Genomic DNA, 22,623 nt, shown 5'->3' on the forward strand with positions numbered 1-22,623 from the left:
AACAGCTTGGATCCTATTAACACAAGCAAAATCTCAATTTTAAGATTTTCATCTTTGTTTTCAAGTATATCATGGCCTTTCTCCTCCCGGCCCACAACTTTCCGAGATGTCTACACTCCTCTAATTCTCTTCTCTTAATTCCCAATTTTAATCACTTCACCATGCCTTCAGTTGCCTTGGCCCCAAGCTCTGGAATACTCTCCCTATACCTCTTTGCCTCTCTACCTTGCTTCCCTCTTAAGACAATCATTAAAACCTACCTGTTTGGCCAAGCTTTTGGTCATCTGACCAAAATATCTCCTCATGGCTTTATTTTATAATGCTTCTATGAAGCGCCTTGGGACATTTCATTGTGTTAAATATATGTTGGTGTGGTTGAATAGGCAAAAAAGAATGCTTAAACATATTTATACAAGTTAAATATTCTGAATGTCTAATTCTTGACAATTTTATCCAGACAATACTTACAAGTTAAACATAAAAAACAATAAGCCATAAGGAATGTTCAGTCATCGGCAATTAAAGTGTGACTAATCGACAATTAGAAGACGACAGATTGGGCCCCAGAGATCAGCATGACAAGTCTGCATCACTCAGACACTGTGTTATTCCGAACACAATCAAAGTAAACTGTAGGACTTTAAACTTCACTATGGCACAAAACAACCAGCTCAACACACGTGCCTCATCAACCTGCTTCACATCACGACTTTTACCAAATTTGGCAGGATTAAACTGGAATGGGTGCACATTTCTAAATTTTTACATCAGAATATTGGTTTTAAAATATCTACTTCAAACAATCCATCTGTCTTATTCCAGTCATTCACCCGCCTCCAAAATAAAGCTGCAACTCTCTTTTACGGGATCATACACCCACATTGTCTTTACGACAATAACATTGAAAATTTTGCTTTGCTTTGATAATCTTTCAAAATCTCCCATAGCCCAGCTTTAACTACATGCATTCAAAGCACTTACGTTCTTCATAGCTGTTGCTGGTGTTAGATCTCTTGAGCGTCTGAATTTCCTGGGAAAGTATGGAAAGTCGGTCAGACTGTGTGGGTGTGTCATCTTCCTCAGGGTCAGGAGATTCTTGCATCATTTCTTCTATTTCCTCAATCACCTTATAAAGAAGCATGAAAGTATGTTTTATAGCAGCCACAATGTATTGCCATTAGTTTCTAGTGGCAGTAAAAATAACAGTAATATAGATTTTGTATTAATTGGATCACCAAATAGGTCTTTCATACATATATTGACTTACTCATGGGCTTATCCATGTCAAAACACAATCACATACAACTTTACAAGAACTGCTAACATCAATCAACTAAAGAGAAAGCTAAATGATGTAAAGGTATTTTTATGTTCATTAATGGTGAGACAAGTCTCATGTAGCTAGTTACAAACCAAATTTAGATTCTGGATTTTGCCAACACAAAAATCCAGGAAAATCCACTTTTGGGAGTCTTCCAGGTCATCAGTCTGTGCCTGTTCTGTCAGTTGCATACTTGGCTTGCAAGCGGTTACACAAGACTGGTTTCTGGGGAATCCAGCAACAATGGTATAATATAAAAGTGCCTTTACACGCTTATATTTGGTCTCCTTTGTACAACAGGAAGGAACAACTTCTTCAATATCCAAACTGACAAAGAGCTTAGAAGGAGTAGTGCTGCTTATTTGGATCGAAGTCATTCTTAAGATAGTGTCATTCTTAAGATAGAATGATTTCCATCATTCATTCTGACAATTAAAGTTCTAGGTTGCTATAGTATCATACCAATTGCATAATGGATAGTAAAGTAGGTGACAGGGGTTTTCTCTTCCCACCACTCACATCCAGGAAAAACCTGCGGAGAATTTCAGAGCCTGTTTTAAAATTTGCACAATGAAGAAATAGTAACTAAAATTTATCAAGGATAGTGCCAAGTATGGCTTAATTTTAAGAAAAATATCCAAATTTATATGCACTGATACAATGTACTTTAGGAGATTTAACTCATTTAAAGTGCAGAGAGATTTCAATACTTTGATGTAACAAAATAACAAAAGTGATTTTCAAGAATTAGATTAAAGTACCTCTTACATGCATATTTTTGAGGCATAAGCAATAATGGATAATTGAATTTAGAAGAAAGATGAAACAGAATTTCATGTAAAAAGTGACTTGAGGAGACACTACAAACACCTAATGTGCTGAAGACATAACCTATCATATTTGCATAACAGATGGATGTGTTTCTAACAGATTCTAAAAAATTTAATTAATATTTATAATTTTCTGCTCAATAGCTGTGAAATGACAGCTATTTAACAACATTTTTGTTCCATTTATATCTCAGCTTGGCTTTGTCAGAATGTCTCTTCTCTCTGAATCAGAAAACTGAGAGATTTAAGCCCCTCTCCTAGCAGGTCAGCACTGAGGAAGTGTTGCATTTTCAGAGATGCCAACAAATTAAGGCCCAATTTCTCTGACAAGTGGATGTGAAAAACCCCATCACACTATTCAAAGAGGAATAATCAGTTTGACTCAGTTGATAACACTTCAAACATTTCTTATGTTTATTTCTAATCAGAGAGGGCAATCTTAACTCTAAAAACCGATTGGTTAGGGGCAGGTCAGAGCTAACTTTTTTTAAAACCTCAAAATTGACCCCAAGCCCTACTTCTAGATTTAATAGTGTGTGTCGGTGGTGGTGAGGGGGCGATGGCAGCACAGGCAATGAATCCATTCTTGGGAGATGGATCATTTGATAATGTTATTTAAGAACTACTGACCAAGCTGGCTGAGTCCTAAAGGACATACCTGCTAGACTGGGTCTGCTGCTGGTGGTGAGGGAACCAACAAGAAGGAAAAACCTACTTGACCTCGTCCTCACCAATCTACCTGTCGCAAATGCATCTGTCCTTGACAGTATTGGTAGGAGAGACCACCGCAGAGTCCTTGTGGAGTTGAAATTCTGTCTTCACATTGAGGATACCCTTCACTGTGTTGTGTGGCGTTACAACTGTGCTAAATGGGATAGATTTCAAACAGAACTAGAAGCTCAAAACTGGGCATCCGTGAGGCGCTGTGGGCCATCAGTAGCAGCAAAATTGCATACAACCACAATCTGTAACTTCATGGCCTAGCATAGCCCCCATTCTACCACTACCATCAAGCCAGGGATCAACCCTGGTTCAATGAAGAGAGCTGGAGGGCATGCCAGGAGCAGCAACAGGCATACCTAAAAATGAGATGTCAACCTGGTGACACTACAACACGGGACTACTTGCATGCCAAACGGCAAAAGCTGCATCTAATAGTCAGAGTTAAGCAATCCCACAACCAACAGATCAAATCTAAGCTCTGAAACCTGCTACATCCAGTTGTGAATGGTGGTGGACAATTAAACAACTCACTGGATGAGGAGGCTCCACAAATATCCCCATCCTCAAAGATGGGGGAAGCCCAGCACATCAGTGCAAAAGACAAGGCGGAAGTATTTGCAATAATCTTCAGCCAGAAGTACCGAGTAGATGATCCATCTTGGTCTCCTCCGGTGGTCCCCAGCATCACAGATGCCAGTCTTCAGCCAATTCAATTCACTCCACACGATATCAAGAAACTGCTGATGGCGCTTGATACCGCAAAGGCTATGGGCCCTGACAACATTCTGGCAATAGTCCTGAAGACTTGTGTTCCAGAACTAGCTGCACTCTTAGCCAAGCTGTTCCAATATAGCTACAACACTGGCATCTACCCAGCAATGTGGTAAACTGCCTTGTATGTCCTGTTCACAAAAAGGACAGATCCAATCCAAGCAGCTACTGCCCCATCAGTCTACTCTCGACCATCAACAAACTGATGGAAAGTGTCGTCAACAGTGCTATGAAGCAGCACTTACTCAGCAATAACCAGATCACTAACGCTCAGTTTGGGTATTGCCAGGGTCACTCAGTTCCTGACCTCATTACAGCTTTAGTCCAAACATGGGCAAAAGAGCTGAACTCCAGAGGTGAGGTGACAGTGACTGCCCTTGAGATCAAGGCAGAACTTGACCTGGTGTGGCATCAAGGAACACTAGCAAAACTGGAATCAACGGGAATCAAGAGGAAAACCCTCCACTGGTTGGAGACATACCCAGCACCAAGGAAGATGGTTGTGGCTGTCGGAAGTAAATCATCTCAGTTCCAGGACGTCACTGCAGGAGTTCTTCAGGGTCAGGCAATGACAGATCTCTAACTAGAGAAAATCCAACCATCTCCTCTTGACATTCAATGGCATTACTATTGCTGAATCCCCCACTATCAACATCCTGGAGGTTACCATTGACCATAAACTGAACTGGGCCAAGCATATAAATACTGTGATTACAAGAGGAGGTCAGAAGCTGGGAATTCTCTAACTCATCTCCTGACTCTCCAAAGCCTGTTCACCCTCTTCAAGGCACAAGTCAACAGTGCGATGGAATACTCTCCATTTGCCTGGATGAGTGCAACTCCAACAACACTCAAGAAGCTCGACACCATCCAGGACAAAGCAGCCCGCTTAATTGGCACCAGCTTCAACATCCACTCCCTCTACCACCAACGCTCAGTGGCAGCAGTGTGTACCATCTACATGATGCACTGCAGCAACTCACCAAGGCTCCTTCGACAGCACCTTCCAAACCTGCGACCACCTCTACCACTTAAGAGGGACAAGGATAGCAGATGCATTGGAACATCATCAGCTGCAAGTTCCCCTCCAAGTCACTCACCATCCTGGCTTGGAACTATTGTATATCGCCATTCCTTCACTGTCGCTGGCTCAAAATCCTGGAACTCTCTTCCTAACAGCACAGTGGATATACCTTGGACTGCAGCAGTTCAAGAAGGCCGTTCACCATCACCTTCTCAAGGTCAATTAAGGATGGGCAATAAATGATGGTCTAGCCAGTGATGCCCATAAAATAATAAAAAATAGAAAAGAACAGCAGCTGGCCATTCATTTCATTTGCTATTTGTGGGACCTTACTGGATGAAATTACTTCCCATATTTGACCACAACAGCAGTCAATGCATTTTTCTTTTCCTGGGCTACTAGTTACAGCTACACTCCATAACCAGGAGCATCTAAGCTTTGGTTTTAAGCATATGTAATGCAAGGCAGCGGTAGCAAATAAGGCTACTTTCTATTTTGTTTTCCTCAGTTTCTACTAACAGGAGTTAATGGCATGAATTCCCTCTGCCCTATATATGGCTAGCCAAAGGTGAGTGACAAGAATCCTAGCTGCCAGTGACTGGTCTATTCTCTCCAGGGTACATAAATGAGCCCAGTTTGTCGGTCAATCATCAAATGTAGCACAGACCACCCTGGCTCAGTTGTCAGATTATTGGTTCTAAACTACCAACGGGAGTATTTTATCTTGCAGCTGGCCTCCAAAGAAACGCATTTTAGTTCCTCACAGATCCCTCAAGAAGACAGTGACTAACGAATCATTAGAAAACTATCAAGCTTAGGTTTGAGCTCCTGATTATGCCATCTACATTACTGCGCCACAAAAGGAATGGCTGATAGACTGATTCTCTCCAGGGCACTGTGGTAGGTCGTTTCATTTTTTTTGTCAAAAACTTAACTCACAGCTTGATTTTCAGTCCTGCAAGTGGGAAAAAGTAGCTCTTCTGTAGAATGCAATGGCATGCTGAAGCATGAATACTAATCCTAGCACTTTACATGCTGCAACCTAATCCCACATTGGAACTTTGACCTTACTAGTCTTCCTTCAATTACAAGAAAGTGGAGGCTGAAATTGGCATCCACCAGGGCCCCAGGTGAATCAACAGTTGGGATAAATTTTACCTTCTAACTTTAAGGTACCCTTTGAACTGAGCAAATCCTTAGTACTCACTTGGAGGCACCACCCACCTTATTTCAGTGGATAGCCTACTGTTGAAGGTGGAAGGAGTGCTTTGAATTCCTAGGTGAATCTGCTAACACCACCACATCATCAGCAAAAGAACATCACATTTCTTTCAAAAATGTCTGGCACAGATACTCTGAAGCTGTCTTTCATGCTGCCATTCAACATATTACTGGTTGTATCCTAACATGACTTCTTTAAATTCAAACCCTGGGTTTTTAATTGGCTGAAATAAAAAGTTTTAAAAGTAATTTTTTAGGTCAACAAAGCTAATTTTTCTAAATGTTTCTGTCCACTAAATGGGCTATGAGAGGAAGTAAGTTAAAGGCTCTTTAATTTTGGCAGAGAAAATGTTAAGAAAAAAATGAGTAGAAAAAAGTAACACTGAAGATGAAAAATCAAAATAGAACAGGAAAAATGGAAAATAGAATTGTTAAGTATGAGTTCTAAAGGGTTAATAGAGGTCATAGAGGTCTACAGCACTGAAAAAGGCCCTTCGGCCCATCAAGTCTGCACCGGTCAGACAAGTACCTAACTATTCTAATCCCATTTTCTAGCACTAATAGCGATATTCCAGTAATACAATAAACCCTGATATTGAAGTAATTTTATTATTGTAATACCAGTCCGTATTTCAGTGTTGCAGTGAGAGCTGAAAATTGGATTAGTTAACGCACTTAAAATTGAAGCAACCTGATCGTTGAGATACAATTAAAAAAAAGAGTATTCTCAGCTGTTGTTATATTGCCTATATTTTAAGTTTTATTGTACTGAATAGGATGGTCATTTTGTCTAAAGGGAGAGTAAAACCTTAGTAATGAAAATTGCAATATTCTTAATGAAGCACACTCAAATCTTTATCAGAGCTGTCAGTTTCTGTTGAATATCAGGAGTGACAATTATAATCATAAGTAGCAACATAACTGGTAATATATGAACATATGGAGCCATGTTTAAGAATGACATATATCATATTAGATCATCATGGGGAGATGGTGGCATATTGGTAATGCCACTGGACTAGTAATCCTGAGACCCAGGCTAAATGTTCTGGGAACATGGTTCAAATCATACCATGGCAGTTGGTGAAATTTAAATTCAATTAATAAATCTGGAATGGCAATGGTGACCATGAAACTATCAATTGTTGTAAAAACTCATCTGGTTCACTAATGTCCTTTTAGGAAAGGAAATCTGCCATCCTTACCTGGTCTGCCCTACATGTGGCTCCTGGCCTACATGTGGCTCCAGACCCACAGCAACGTGGTTTACTTTTAAACCACCTACTGAAATGGCCTAGCAAGCCACTGAGTTCAAGAGAAAATTAGGGATGGGCAACAAATGCTGGCTTCACCAGTGACACCCACATCCCATGAAAGAACTTAAAAAAACATTTTTAACCCAGACATCTTGTCACTTCTAATAAGCGACATCTGTGACTTTATATAAGTGTAAATATAGCATCCATCTCTATTAATTTTAAGAATCATTTGACCTTGCAATACTTCTAACAGTGCAATATGGTTCCCTCTTATAAAATGAGAAGAGGTGCTCTAATTTGCTCAATCTAGAAGCAGCCTACTCAATGATTATGAAGCATTATAGAAGCAGGAGCCGATGGACGAGCAGGACTTAATGCGGAATAGGATGCATTCAGAGTTGTGGACAAACAGGAATTTATGGAGGATGGAGAGCCAGAATAGACAGTATTGAAGTAGTCAAGCCTGGAGGTGACAAAGATTTCAGTGCTGGAAAATTTAGCTAGGGTTACAGGCAGGCCATACTACTGATAGGGAAGTAAATGGTTTGGGTGATCGCCAGGATGCAAGGCTTAAAGCAAAGCTCAGGGCCAAACCGGATGGCATGGCTGCAATCAGTCTGGTTCAGCCCAAAAAAGTGGTTAGGGAGAAGGATGGAATCAGTGACAAGGCAATAAAGTTTGTGATAGAGATCAAAGACGACAATTTTGGTCTTCCCAATGTTGAATTGGAGAGAGCTACAGCTCATTAAAGACTGGATATTGGGCAAGCAGCCGAACACCACGGGGATCTGGGTCAAAAGGTGGTAGAGCTGGGCATTATCAAGTTAAAAATGAAAGTTGATGGTGTACCTGCAGGTTATATAGAATAGGAATTACAAGAGGAAAACGGGCACTTAAGACCCAAACGATCCACATTTGTGTTTGTGTTTCACATAAGCAGTACCCCTGATCCCATTTACCCACCTTTTTCTGTATTCCTTTATCCTACTTCAATCAGCTATCTAATGTATTCTTAAGTGTTCACATGGGGCTGAAGTTTGTTCTGAGATCTGGATCCCAAAGTTGAGTCCATTTCTGGGTCCTGACCTCTGCTACCTTGACGTGATTTTTGGTCAACAGGGCAATTAGTGGTCAGGGTCCACACTTGCTATCCAATTAAGGATGGTGATCAGGATCCGGAGGCTGGACAGCCAATAGGAGGCCCTGCAGCAGTGACAGATCGGCAGCCCCAAAGAGGGAGAGAGAGAGTATGAGAAAGCACAAGACAATGAGAGTACGAGGAAGAGTGCAAGGGAGACTGAGAGAGCGTGAGACAGAGCACAAGAGAGAGAATGGGAGAGCGAGAGAGAAAGAGTGCAAGAGAAAGCGAGAGAGAGCGCAGCGCAAGAGAGAGACCAAGAAAGAGAGTGCGAGAGAGAGCACAAGCAACAGCCAGAGAGAGAACGAGAGCAAGAGCGAGAACGAGAGCGAGAGCAAGAGCGAGAACGAGAGCAAGAGCAAGAGCGAGAACAAGAGCAAGAGCAAGAGCAAGAGCAAGAACGAGAGCAAGAGCAAGAGCAAGAGCGAGAACGAGAGCAAGAGCGAGAGCGAGAGCGAGAACGAGAACGAGAGCGAGAATGAGAGAGAGCGAGAGCAAGAGAGAGAGAGCGAGAGCAAGAGAGAGAGCGAGAGAGACTCAAGATGGAGGTGCCCTCTGAAGATTTTTTAAAAACTTAAAAATGAAGAGGCCACAGCTGCCAGGCTGTCATTGTGAAGGGGGAGGCCCTCAATGCCTCCACAACGATCTGTGGCCACAACTGTAGTCATCTTGCAATCTTGCCACTTGGGGGAGGAGGGGATTAAAAAATTATAGATGGAGGGTTGGCCGTCTGGAGACTGCCTCCATTAATTGGCTGGATTACAGCCTCAATGGGGTGGCCAACTGGAAAACTTCAGTCACCTCCTCCCCCAAACCCCTGAAGCTGCATGTTTAAAAATGGCCTGGAAACAGAAGCAAGCTAACAAGCCGGCAGGTGGGTGAAATTTGTGGCCCCATTTGCATTCAGTTCCACCTTCACAGCCTTTTAAAAATTTGGCCCATGGACTCAGCATTATCAGTAATTCTGGTACATTCCAAAGTCTCATGGTTTACTCTGTAAAAGAAAATGTTTCTCCCGCTCTATCCTAAATTTCTTACATTTAACCTTATATCCCTTCATTCTAGAATCCTCAAACACAGGAAATATATTCAGTACGAAGATGAGGAAAGGAAAAGGGTCATGAATAGACTCTTGGACGTGGTTACTGGTGGAGATACATTAGCTATGTTTAGATAGGTGGAAATAAAACTACGTTACAGCAGTCCATTAGTTGGCCAACAGAGGTATTAAAGGAGGATGGCATGGTCACCGATGTTGAATGCTGTGGAGAGGTTGAAGAGGACAAGGAGGGTTAACGCACTCTTAGCAGTCATGATAGACTTTACTATTGAGCTTACAGCAGACTGCATATTCCTGGAAGATATGGTTTACTGAACAACAGCCTACACATTTCTTATTAGAAACTGGCAACAGGAAGGATTCACAATAAGTTGTAAAAATACAGAAGTTGGTTGTAATCAACCACCAGTGACATAGTTAGGCCAATCAAGGCAATACAAATTCAGTTGTAAGAAATGGGTTCCTATGATCAGAAGCTGAAGCTGCTGAATTTTGCAGAAACAATCTCAACACCATCTTTTTGGGTAGTACGCTTGATATTGAGGTAGAGTGTGATTTTGGCCACGAGGGGACACAATATTCATATTAACCAATGCTATAATAAAACAGAAACCTAATACTGACAACGCCAAAGGATTTATCAGCTACACTGAATCTTACTTTTGACATGTTTACTTCACTGGGCTGAGAACTAAAAACATGCCCTTTAGCATAAATCAACAGGATAAAGAAAAATTGGGTAAGAAATTTTGCTCTGCATTGCTGAATAATGTGCTGCCTCCGTCATGTGAAAGTAGAGAAGTTGGAGAATTGAATCATATTATCTGTCTAATGTGAGGCAACATGGATATAATTGGCATAATATCTTATTATAAACATATATTTTGTTCTATAAAAGGCTGCTAACAATTGTAACAATCAAAATAGCACTTTTAAGAATATCAGTTAAATAACTGATAACTACTTGGAATAAAAATAAAAATAGCTGGAAAAACTCAGCAGGTCTGACAGTATCTGCGGAGAGGAATACAGTTAACGTTTATAGTCTGGATGACTCTTCTGGGATTAGGTCTCACAACTTTACTTGAACAATTAATGTGTTAATTAATTCCACTGATTTCAAAAAAACTGGTTGCTTTAATTTAATTTGAGCGCTCAAATTGAAGTCACCTGTTCAGCTGTGAAGAGTGGCTCGTCATTTATACAAGAGACAATAATGGAATGCATGTCCAACTGATCCCGTAGCTCCTCATCATCAGAAAGATCAAGGTTGAGGTTATCATTCAGCTAGAAAACAAAAATAAGATCAATGTTTAAATTACTCAGTCTTTACTTATTGGGAAGCTTATAAATCAGCATCTTCATTTATAATTCATCATCTCTTTCACTTGCTTTTGTTCATTGTCTTCTGAAGAACTGAGTTGCTGCAGCCAATCATTAGCATATGTTGTACTACACAGGTATCAATAAAGACCATATGTGACTACACCACTTTGAAATACAATGTTGTTCCAAATAGCGGTTTACGGGATAAACTTGGTGGTTTTCAATTTGTGCTACTAGGTAAGGATTTGATTGTTCAACAAAGGAAGTCTTGTACGATAAGCAAAATAGAAAATAATTGGACACCTTCACCCTGTCTGTAGGATTGAAAATTAGGCTGCTCTTTACTTGGCCCCCAAGTATTGCTGGCTGATGAGACAGCTAATGAATGTTAGTCACTCTGCCAGGTTTAGAGGAGCAGTTGTGAAAATTAAAGGTTATTCTGCCAGTCACTTACAAATTTCCAATTATTCAGCCATTGGCCCTCTGTCCCCTCAACATTTCTGCGGCTACCAATCTGCTCAATCGCACCCTCACCTCCACTTTTGAAGCTCTTGCCGTATTAAAACTCTCTCACCCTACCTGTTTCCCTGGTACATTCCTCAACTCTGCTCCTTGACGTCCATGGGACACAAACATATATGATTATGGTGGATAACTGGTTTAGCGACTCATCGCTACATCTGGCTGGATCACAAAGTACTATTGAATCCTGCTCTCCTCCATCAAAACTGCTCACTATTCCAGGATACTTTTGGAACACCAGGCGTTAGTGGTGATCTTTCAGGAATCACTGGAGTCAGGGAGGGTCCCAGAGGACTGGAAAATCGCTAATGTAACCCCCCTGTTTAAGAAGGGAGTGAGGCAAAAGACGGGAAATTACAGGCCGATTAGCCTGATCTCGGTCGTTGGTAAGATTTTAGAGTCCGTTATTAAGGATGAGATTTCAGAATACTTGGAAGTGCATGGTAAAATCGGGCAAAGTCAGCATGGTTTCATCAAGGGGAGGTCATGCCTGACAAATCCGTTAGAATTCTTTGAGGAGGTAACGAGTAGGTTAGACAAAGGAGAGCCAATCGATGTTATCTACTTGGACTTCCAGAAGGCCTTTGACAAGGTGCCGCACAGGAGGCTGCTCAGTAAGATAAGAGCCCATGGTGTTAGAGGCAAGGTACTAGCATGGATAGAAGATTGGCTGTCTGGCAGGAGGCAGAGAGTGGGGATAAGGGGGTCCTTCTCAGGATGGCGGCCGGTGACTAGTGGAGTTCCGCAGGGGGCAGTGTTGGGACCACAACTTTTCACTTTATACATTAATGATCTAGATGAAGGAACTGAGGGCATCCTGGCTAAGTTTGCAGATGATACAAAGATAGGTGGAGGGACAGGTAGTATTGAGGAGGCGGGGAGGCTGCAGAAGGAGTTGGACAGGTTAGGAGAATGGGCAAAGAAGTGGCAGATGGAATACAACATGGGGAAGTGTGAGGTCATGCACTTTGGTAGGAAGAATAGAGGCATAGACTATTTTCTAAATGGGGAGAGAATTCAGAAATCTGGAATGCAAAGGGACTTGGGAGTCCAAGTCCAGGATTCTCTTAAGGTTAACTTGCAGGTTGAATGGGTAGTTAGGAAGGCAAATGCAATGTTGGCATTTATTTCGAGAGGACTAAGATATAAAAGTAGGGATGTGCTGCTGAGGCTTTATAAGGCAAAAACAGAATTACCTGGAAAAACTCAGCAGGTCTGGCAGCATCGGTGGAGAAGAAAACAGTTGACATTTCGAGTCCTCATGACCCTTCGGCAGAACTGAAGTATAGTTAGGAGAGAGGTGAAATATAAGCTGGTCTAAGGTGGGGGGGCGGGGGGAGAGAGAAGTTGAGGGTGGGGTGGTTGTAGGGATAAGCAAGCAGTGATAGGAGCAGATAATCAAAAGATGTCACAGACAAAAGGATCAAAGAGGTGATATTATCTAAGAAAAGTGCTAATTAAGAATGGATGGCAGGATACTCAAGGTACAGCTCTAGTGGGGATGGGGTGGAAAGACTAACAAAGTTTTAGTTTTAGATTTAAAAATAATGGAAATAAGTGGGAAAAGAAGAATCTATATAAATTATTGAAAAAAAAGGGGAGGGGGAAGAAACGGGGTGGGGATGGGGGGAGGGGGAGTTTAAGATCTAAAGTTGTTGAATTCAATATTCAGCCCGGAAGGCTGTAAAGTGCCTAGTCGGATGATGAGGTGCTGTTCCTCCAGTTTGCGTTGGGCTTCACTGGAACAATGCAGCAAGCCAAGGACAGACATGTGGGCAAGAGAACAGGGTGGAGTGATAAAATGGCAAGCGACAGGGAGGTTTGGGTCTTTCTTGCGGACAGACCGCAGGTGTTCTGCAAAGCGGTCGCTCAGTTTGCGTTTGGTCTCTCCAAAGTAGAGGAGACCGCATTGGGAGCAATGAATGCAGTAGACTAAGTTAGGGGAAATGCAAGTGAAATGCTGCTTCACTTGAAAGGAGTGTTTGGGCCCTTGGACGGTGAGGAGAGAGGAAGTGAAGGGGCAGGTGTTGCATCTTCTGCGTGGGCATGGGGAGGTGCCATAGGTGGGGGTTGAGGAGTAGGGGGTGATGGAGGAGTGGACCAGGTTGTCCCGGAGGGAACGATCCCTACGGAATGCCGCCAGGGGGGGTGAAAGGAAGATATGTTTGGTGGTGGCATCATGCTGGAGTTGGCGGAAATGGCGGGGGATGATCCTTTGAATGCGGAGGCTGGTGGGGTGATAAGTGAGGACAAGGGGGACCCTATCATGTTTCTGGGAGGGAGGAGAAGGCGTGAGGGCGGATGCACGGGAGATGGGCCGGACACGGTTGAGGGCCCTGTCAACGACCGTGGGTGGAAAACCTCGGTTAAGGAAGAAGGAGGACATGTCAGAGGAGCTGTTTTTGAAGGTGGCGTCATCAGAACAGATGCGACGGAGGCGAAGGAACTGAGAGAATGGGATGGAGTCCTTACAGGAAGCGGGGTGTGAAGAGCTGTAGTTGAGGTAGCTGTGGGAGTCAGTAGGCTTGTAATGGATATTGGTGGACAGTCTATCATCAGAAATTGAGACAGAGAGGTCAAGGAAGGGAAGAGAAGTGTCAGAGATGGACCATGTGAAAATGATGGAGGGGTGGAGATTGGAAGCAAAATTAATAAATTTTTCCAGGTCCTGACGAGAGCATGAAGCAGCACCGAAGTAATCATCGATGTACCGGAGAAAGAGTTGTGGGAGGGGGCCGGAGTAGGACTGGAACAAGGAATGTTCCACATACCCCATAAAGAGACAGGCATAGCTGGGGCCCATGCAGGTACCCATAGCCACACCTTTTATTTGGAGGAAGTGAGAGGAGTTAAAGGAGAAATTGTTCAGTGTGAGAACAAGTTCAGCCAGACGGAGGAGAGTAGTGGTGGATGGGGATTGTTCGGGCCTCTGTTCAAGGAAGAAGCTAAGGGCCCTCAGACCATCCTGGTGGGGGATGGAGGTGTAGAGGGATTGGACATCCATGGTGAAGAGGAAGCGGTTGGGGCCAGGGAACTGGAAATTGTTGATGTGACATAAGGTGTCAGAGGAATCACGGATGTAGGTGGGAAGGGACTGGACAAGCGGAGAGAGAAGGGAGTCAAGATAACGAGAAATGAGTTCCGTGGGGCAGGAACAGGCTGACACGATCGGTCTGCCAGGACAGTTCCGTTTGTGGATTTTGGGTAGGAAGTAGAAGCGGGCCGTCCGAGGTTGGGCAACTATCAGGTTGGAAGCTGTGGGAGGAAGATCTCCAGAGGAGGTGAGGTCAGTGACAGTCCTGGAAACAATGGCTTGATGTTCTGTGGTGGGGTCATGGTCCAGGGAGAGGTAGGAGGAAGTGTCTGCGAGTTGACGCTCAGCCTCCGCGAGGTAGAGGTCAGTGCGCCAGACAACAACAGCACCACCCTTGTCAGTGGGTTTGATGACAATGTTGGGGTTGGACCTGAGAGAACGGAGTGCAGTAAGTTCAGAGAGAGACAGATTAGAATGGGTGAGAGGAGCAGAGAAATTGAGACGGCTAATGTCACGCCGACAGTTCTCAATGAAAAGATCAAGAGAAGGTAAGAATCCAGAGGGAGGGGTCCAGGTGGAGGGAGAATATTGGAGGTGGGTAAAAGGATCCGTTGAACGGGGAGAGGACTCCTGCCCAAAGAAGTGAGCACGGAGACGAAGACGGCGGAAGAAGAGTTCAGCATCGTGCCGAGCCCGAAATTCACTGAGATGAGGGCGTAAGGGTATGAAACTAAGTCCTTTGCTGAGCATTGAACGTTCAGCATCGGAGAGGGGAAGGTCAGGGGGTATAGTGAATACGCGGCTGGGGCTGGGGTTAGAAGATGGGGTGGGGACGGAGGGACAAGCAGGGGTGGAGGGTCCCAGATGGGTGTTGGTGTCGATGAGTTGTTGGAGCTTGCGTTCCTTAGCACTTGAGAGAAAGAGAAAAAGTTTCTTGTTGAGGCGTCGGATGAGGCGAAGAATAAAATGAAACTGGGGGCACGCACAGCTTTGAAAAAGGGTGCGGCGGTGCTGTTGGAGGGAGAGATCGAGTGTGTTCATATGGCGGCGCATGGCACTGAGTGTGAATCTCAGAATGCGACGGGAACAGCAGTCCGAGAAACGTTTTATGTCCCGGAGATACCTGTAATCCTGGGTGGGTTCGAAACAAGAGGGATGGAATTTCAGTTGAAATCCATGTGGGGTGAGTCGGAGACGGAGACAGTCACTGAGAAAGGAAATATGGCTGTGAAAGCGGGTTTTAGTAAACACCTTGTCAAACACCAGGAGAGAAATGGAAAGCAATGAAGGTGAACAGGGCAGAAGAGACAGGCGGAAATCCTGTCGGAGAACAGAGCAGTACTTCTTCAGGGAGGGCATTTCTTGAAGAGAGGTGGCAGTCAATTAAACACAGAGATAAAAACAAAAAGCTAAAAGCTACTGCAGATGCTGGAAATCCAAAACAAAAATAGAATTACCTGGAAAAACTCAGCAGGTCTGGCAGCATCGGTGGAGAAGAAAACAGTTGACGTTTCGAGTCCTCATGACCCTTCGGCAGAACTGAAGTATAGTTAGGAGAGAGGTGAAATATAAGCTGGTCTAAGGTGGCCTCCGCATTCAAAGGATCATTCTCTGCCATTTCCGCCAACTCCAGCATGATGCCACCACCAAACATATCTTCCCTTCACCCCCCCTGGCGGCATTCTGTAGGGATCGTTCCCTCCGGGACACCCTGGTCCACTCCTCCATCACCCCCTACTCCTCAACCCCCACCTATGGCACCTCCCCATGCCCACGCAGAAGATGCAACACCTGCCCCTTCACTTCCTCTCTCCTCACCGTCCAAGGGCCCAAACACTCCTTTCAAGTGAAGCAGCATTTCACTTGCATTTCCCCTAACTTAGTCTACTGCATTCGTTGCTCCCAATGCGGTCTCCTCTACATTGGAGAGACCAAACGCAAACTGGGCGACCGCTTTGCAGAACACCTGCGGTCTGTCTGCAAGAAAGACCCAAACCTCCCTGTCGCTTGCCATTTTAACACTCCACCCTGTTCTCTTGCCCACATGTCTGTCCTTGGCTTGCTGCATTGTTCCAGTGAAGCCCAACGTAAACTGGAGGAACAGCACCTCATCTTCCGACTAGGCACTTTACAGCCTTCCGGGCTGAATATTGAATTCAACAACTTTAGATCTTAAACTCCCCCTCCCCCCCATCCCCACCCCGTTTCTTCCCCCTCCCCTTTTTTTTCAATAATTTATATAGATTCTTCTTTTCCCACTTATTTCCATTATTTTTAAATCTAAAACTAAAACTTTGTTAGTCTTTCCACCCCATCCCCACTAGAGCTGTACCTTGAGTATCCTGCCATCCATTCTTAATTAGCACTTTTCTTAGATAATATCACCACCTTCAACACCTCTTTGGTCCTTTCGTCTGTGACATCTTTTGATTATCTGCTCCTATCACTGCTTGCTTATCCCTACAACCACCCCACCCTCAACTTCTCTCTCCACCCGCCCCCCACCTTAGACCAGCTTATATTTCACCTCTCTCCTAACTATACTTCAGTTCTGCCGAAGGGTCATGAGGACTCGAAATGTCAACTGTTTTCTTCTCCACCGATGCTGCCAAACCTGCTGAGTTTTTCCAGGTAATTCTGTTTTTGTTTTGGATTTCCAACATCCGCAGTAGCTTTTAGCTTTTTGCTTTTATCTCGAGGCTTCATAAGGCTCTGGTCAGACCACATTTAGAATATTGTGAACAATTTTGAGCCCCGTATCTCAAGAAGGATGTACTGGCCCTGGAGAGGGTCCAGAGGAGGTTCACGAGAATGATCCTAGGAATGAAAGGCTTAACATATGAGGAACGTTTGAAGACTCTGGGTCTATACTCGATGGAGTTAGAAGAATGAGGGGGGATCTGATTGAAACTTACAGAATACTGAAAGGCCTAGATAGAGTGGACGTGGGGAAGATGTTTCCATTAGTAGGAGAGACTAGGACCCGAGGGCACAGCCTCAGAGTAAAGGGAAGACCTTTTAGAACAGAGATGAGGAGAAACTTTAGCCAGAGAGTGGTGAATCTATGGAATTCATTGCCACAGAAGGCTGTGGAGGCCAGGTCATTGAGTGTATTTAAGACCGAGATAGATAGGTTCTTGATTGGTAAGGGGATCAAAGGTTACGGGGAGAAGGCGGGAGAATGGGGTTGAGAAACTATCAGCCATGGTTGAATGGCGGAGCAGACTCGATGGGCCGAATGGCCTAATTTCTGCTCCTATGTCTTATGGTCTAATACAAAGATAAACTCCAGCTTCTCTACTCTGTGATAAGCCATCTTCTTAAAACCCCTCTTCCCACCTCCAAAAACAAGTATGAGGTGCTAGTGAACACCTGTCATGAAGATAGAGAATATCCATTCAGCTATCTCTGCCACTTCCCTCCATTCCCCAACCCATCAAACTTTCCTCAAGGTGCCACCTGGCGTCCCCACTCCCTCCATAATCTTGCATCTTTCTCTCTATCCTGTTTTACCACTAGGAGCTCTAATTGGCCATGAGCTCCATCCCATATGCATCATCGAGCCTATTCCCACAAAACTGCTGATCACCCAAATTCATTTCTTGGTCCCATGTTTGCTAATATTCATAACTGTTCACTCTCCTCAGGCACTGCTTTCCTTCCCCTCAAATCTGTGATAATCAATCCCTCCCCAAAAAACCCACTCATGACCCCTCTGTCCTTGGAAATTACTGTCCCCACCTTTCCTATCCAAAGTCCTTGAACATGTCTTCAATTCCCAAATGGGAACTTATCTTTCTCAAAACTCTATTTTGATCCCTTCCAACAGGTTTCGGTACAGCACTGAAATGGCCCTTCTCAAAATCACAAACTCACGCATAGAAACATAGGACTTAGGAGGAGTTAGCCATTCGAGCCTGCCCTATCATTCAATAAGATCGTGGCTGCTCTGATTGTGGTCTCAACTCCACTTTCCTGTCTGCCCCAATAACCCTTGACTCCCCTGTCTACCAAAATCTAACTCAGCCTTGAATTAATTCAATGACCCAGCTCCATTGCTCTCTAGGGAAGAGAATTCCACATACGATCCTCTGAGAGGAAAAAATTCTCATCTCCTTCTTAAAAGGGAGACCTCTTATTCTTCTACTGTGCCTCCTAGTTCAAATCTCCCTCATAAAAACATCCTCACCCTTTCAAGTCCCCTCAGGATCTTATATGTTTCAATAAGGTCACCTCTCATTCTTCTAAACCCCAATGGATATAGGTTGAACTTGTTCAATCTTTCTTCATATGATAAACCCTTCATCCCAGGAATGAGCTGAGTGAACCTTCTCTGAACTGCTGCTAACGCAATTATATCTTTTTTCAAATAAGGAGACCAAAACTGTACACGGTACCCAGATGTGATTTACAGCTGCAGTAAATCTTCCATACTTTTATATTCCATTCCCCTTGCACTGAACGTCAACACTCCATTTGCCTTCCTAATCACTTGCTGTACCTGCATTCCAAATTTTTGCGACCATGTATCAGGATACGCAGATCCCTCTGTACCTTAGAGTTCTGGAATCTCTCTCCACTTGAATAGTATTCTGCTTTTCTATTCTTCTTGCCAAAGTAAACAAATTCAGATGTTCCCACATTATACTCCATCTGCTAAATCTTTGCCCACTCACTTAACCTAACTATATCCCTTTGCAGACTCGCTATCTCCTCTTGACAACTTACTTTCCTACCTGTCATCGGCAAATTTAGCTACCATACATTCAGTTCCTTCATCCAAGTCATTGATATAGATTGTAAATAGTTGAGGCCACTGGCACTCCACTAGATACGGCTTTCCAAGCCAAAAGAGACCCACTTATCCTTACTGTCTGCATCCCGTTAGCTAACCAATCGTTTATCCATGCTAATATGTTACCCCCATACCATGTACTCTTATTTTGTGTAGTAACCTTTGATGTGGCACCTCATCAAATGCCTTTTGGAAATCTAAGTACACCACATCTAAAGGTTCCTCTTTATCCAACCTTGCTTGTTACTGCCTCAAAAAATGAATAAATTAGTTAAATACAATGTCCCTTTCAGAAAGCCATGTTGACTCTCTGATTACAATTTTCTAAGTATCCTGCTATAACCCCCTTAATTATAGATTCCTGTGATGTTAGGCTAATAGAGATATCGTTTCCCGCTTTCTATCTCCCTCCTTTCTTGAATATACGTGCGACATTTTCCATTTTCCAATCTGCTGGGACTCTTCCAGAATCTAGGATGATTATAACCAATGCCTCTACCATTTCAATTTCTTTTAAGACCCTAGGATGCAGGCCATCTGCTCCAGGGGACCTGTCATGCTTAGATCTGATAGTTTCTGCAGCACCATTTCCCTGGTGATGATAATTGTTTTAAGTTCCTCCCTCTTTTTCACCTCTTCATTTTCAAGTACCTTTGGGGAGTTTTCGAAGTCTCCTACAGTGGACACAAAATACCTGTTCAACGCTTCCATCATTTTCTTGTTTTCCATTATCAATTCTCCACACTCATTCTCTAAAGGACCAATACTAGCTTTAGTAATTCTTTTCCTATTTAAATATTTGTAGAAACTCTTACTATCTGTTCTTATATTACCATCTAGCTTTCTCTCATACTTTCCCCCTCTATTATTTTTTTTATCATTCTTTGCTGGTTCTTAAAATCTGACCAATCTTCTGCCCTACCACTAATCTTTGCAGATGTGTACAGTGTTTCATCCAATTTGATACAATCCTTAACTTTCTTATTTAGCCAAGGATGATGCACTTTCTCATTAGGATAAATCTTTGCTGAGAGTTGTAAAATATCTCCTTAAAAGTCTGCCACTACATCTCAACTGTTCTACCTTTTAACCTAGTTTTCCAGTTCATTTTGGCCAGCTCTTCCTTCATACCTGTATAGTTACCTTTATTTAGGTTTAAAACACTAGTCTTAACCCTTACTTTTCCCTTTCAAACTGAATGTGAAATTCGATCATGTTATGGTCGCTGTCACCTAGAGGGTCCTTTACCATGAGGTTATTGATTAATTCTGTCTCATTGCACATTACATATTACACACAGCAACAATCACACACAAGACAAAACTGGTCACCTGGTTTCATTTTATTTTTATTCAATCATGGGAAGTAAGCGTCGCTGGCTAGGCCAGCATTTATTGCCCATCCCTAATTCCCCTTGAGAACTTTGGTGGTGACATGCCTTCTTGGGCTGCTGCAGTCCATGTGGTGCAGGGTACATCCACAGTGCTTTCAGGAAGGGGCTTTCAGGATTATGAGCCAGCAACAGTGAAGGAACGGCAATACAGTTCCAAGCCAGGATGGTGTGGGGCTTGAAACCATGCATCTGTTGCCCTTGCCCTTCTAGGTGGTAGAGGTTGCGGGTTTGGAAGATGCTGCTAAAGAACCCTTGGTGAGTTGCTGCAGTGTATCCTGTAGATGATAGACACAGCTGCCAGTGAGCAACGGTGGTACAGAGTGAACTTATTTAAATGGTGGATCGGGTGTCAATCAAGTGGGCTGCTGTGTCCTGGAGGATGTCAAGCTTCTTGAGTGTTGTTGGGGTTGCACTCTTCCAGGCAAGTGGAGAGGATTCCATCACACTCCCTTGTGCCATATAGATGGTGGATAGGCTCTGGGGACAGGTTGCGAGTTACTCTCCACAGAACTTCAGCAATAGTAATGCCATTGAATGTCATGGTGAGGTGGCTAGATTCTCTCTTGCTGGAGATGGTCATCGCCTGGCACTTGCGTGGTGCAAGTGTTACTTGCCACTTATCAGCCCAAGCTTGAACACTATCCAAGTCTTGCTGTATATGGACAAGGACTGCTTCAGTATCTGAGGAGTCATGAATGGTATTGAACACTGTGCAACCATTAGCGAACATCCCCACTTCTGATATTATGATGGAGGGAAAGTCATTGATGAAGCAACTGAAGTTGGTTGGGCTGAAGACACTACCCTGAGGAACTCCTGCACCGATATCACGGGACTGAGATGATTTACCTCCAACAACCACATCCATCTTCCTTAATGCTAGGTGTGACTCCAGCCAGTGCAGAGATTTCCCGCCCCTGATTCCCATTGACTCCAATTTTGCCAGGGCTCCTTGTCTCTCTCACTTCACCTCTGGAGTTCAGCTCTTTTGTCCATGTTTGGATCAAGGCTGTAATGAGGTCAGGAGCTGAGTGGCTCTGACAAAACACAAACTGAGAGCCAGTGAGCAGGTTATTGCTGACTAAGTGCCGCTTCATAGCACTATCAACAACACTTTCCATCACTTTGCTGATGATCGAGAGTAGACTGATGGGGTGGTAATTGGCGGGGTTGAATTTATCCTGCTTTTTGTGGACAGAATGTACCTGGGCAATTTTCCACATTGCTGGGTAGATGCCAGTGTTGTAGCTGTAATGGAACAGCTTGGCTAGGGGCACAGCCAGTTCTGGAGCACAAGTCTTCACTACTATTGCCGGAATGTTGTCACAGCCCATAACCTTTGCAGTAACCGGTGCCTTCAGCCTTTTCTTGATATTGCGTGGTGTGAATTGAATTGGCTGAAGACTGGCATCTATGATGCTGGAGACTTCAGGAGGAAGCTGAGATGAATCATTCACTCAGCACTTCTGACTGAAGGTGGTTGCAAACGCTTCAGCTTTGTCTTTTGCACCGATATGCTAGGCTCCTGCATCATTAAGGATGGGGATATCTGTGGAGCTTCCTCCTCCAGTGAGTTGTTTACTTGTCCACCATTATTCTACCATGGATGTAAGGACTGCAGAGCTTAGATCTGATCCGTTGGTTGTGGGATTGCTTAGCTTTGTCTATCACATGCTGCTTCCGCTGTTTTGCATGCAAGCAGTCCTGTGTTATAACTTCACCAGGTTGACACCTCATGTTTAGGTATGCCTGGTGCTGCTAATGGCATGTCCTCCCTATACAGTCAGCCAGCGAATCACCGATATTTGCTTCTCTTTTCGCTCCCACACTGTTACTTCAGAGTTCCCCCAAGGATCTATTCCTTGTTTCTCTGGAAGAACAAAACCATCTTTGGTCTCCACCACAATTCCATTCAACTGCCATCACCTCCTTCCCTCTCCATAGCCATAGTCGGAGGTTGAGCAGGACTATTCACAACCATAGCATCCTATCTGATCCTGAGCTGAGCTTCCAATCCCACATCCTGAATATCACTAAGAGCAACTACTTCCACCTATGTTATGTCAGCTCATCTGTTGATGAAACCCTCATTCATGGCTTTATCTTCAAACTATCCTCTCCTAAATGCTCTCCTAGACAGTGTCCCATCTTGCACCTTCCATAAACCTGAGCACACCCAAAACTCTGCTGCCTGTGTCTTTTATCA

General features: G+C 43.8%; 1 protein-coding gene across 2 annotated transcripts in view; it reads right to left on the reverse strand.

The window, feature by feature from the left end:
• Positions 1 to 22,623, reverse strand: part of fez2b (fasciculation and elongation protein zeta 2b) — a 174,895-nt gene that overhangs the window by 52,263 nt on the left and 100,009 nt on the right. For both annotated transcript variants that reach the window (XM_078557350.1, XM_078557351.1), the window contains exons 3-4: positions 10,518 to 10,634; positions 982 to 1,126 (exon numbers count right to left, since the gene is read on the reverse strand). In XM_078557350.1, the coding sequence (XP_078413476.1) occupies positions 982 to 1,126; positions 10,518 to 10,634 (262 nt within the window). The remainder of the gene's footprint in view (positions 1 to 981; positions 1,127 to 10,517; positions 10,635 to 22,623) is intronic.

The sequence above is a fragment of the Cetorhinus maximus genome, chromosome 14 (genome assembly GCF_964194155.1).
Source record: "Cetorhinus maximus chromosome 14, sCetMax3.hap1.1, whole genome shotgun sequence".
NCBI classification, from domain to species: Eukaryota; Metazoa; Chordata; class Chondrichthyes; order Lamniformes; family Cetorhinidae; genus Cetorhinus; species Cetorhinus maximus.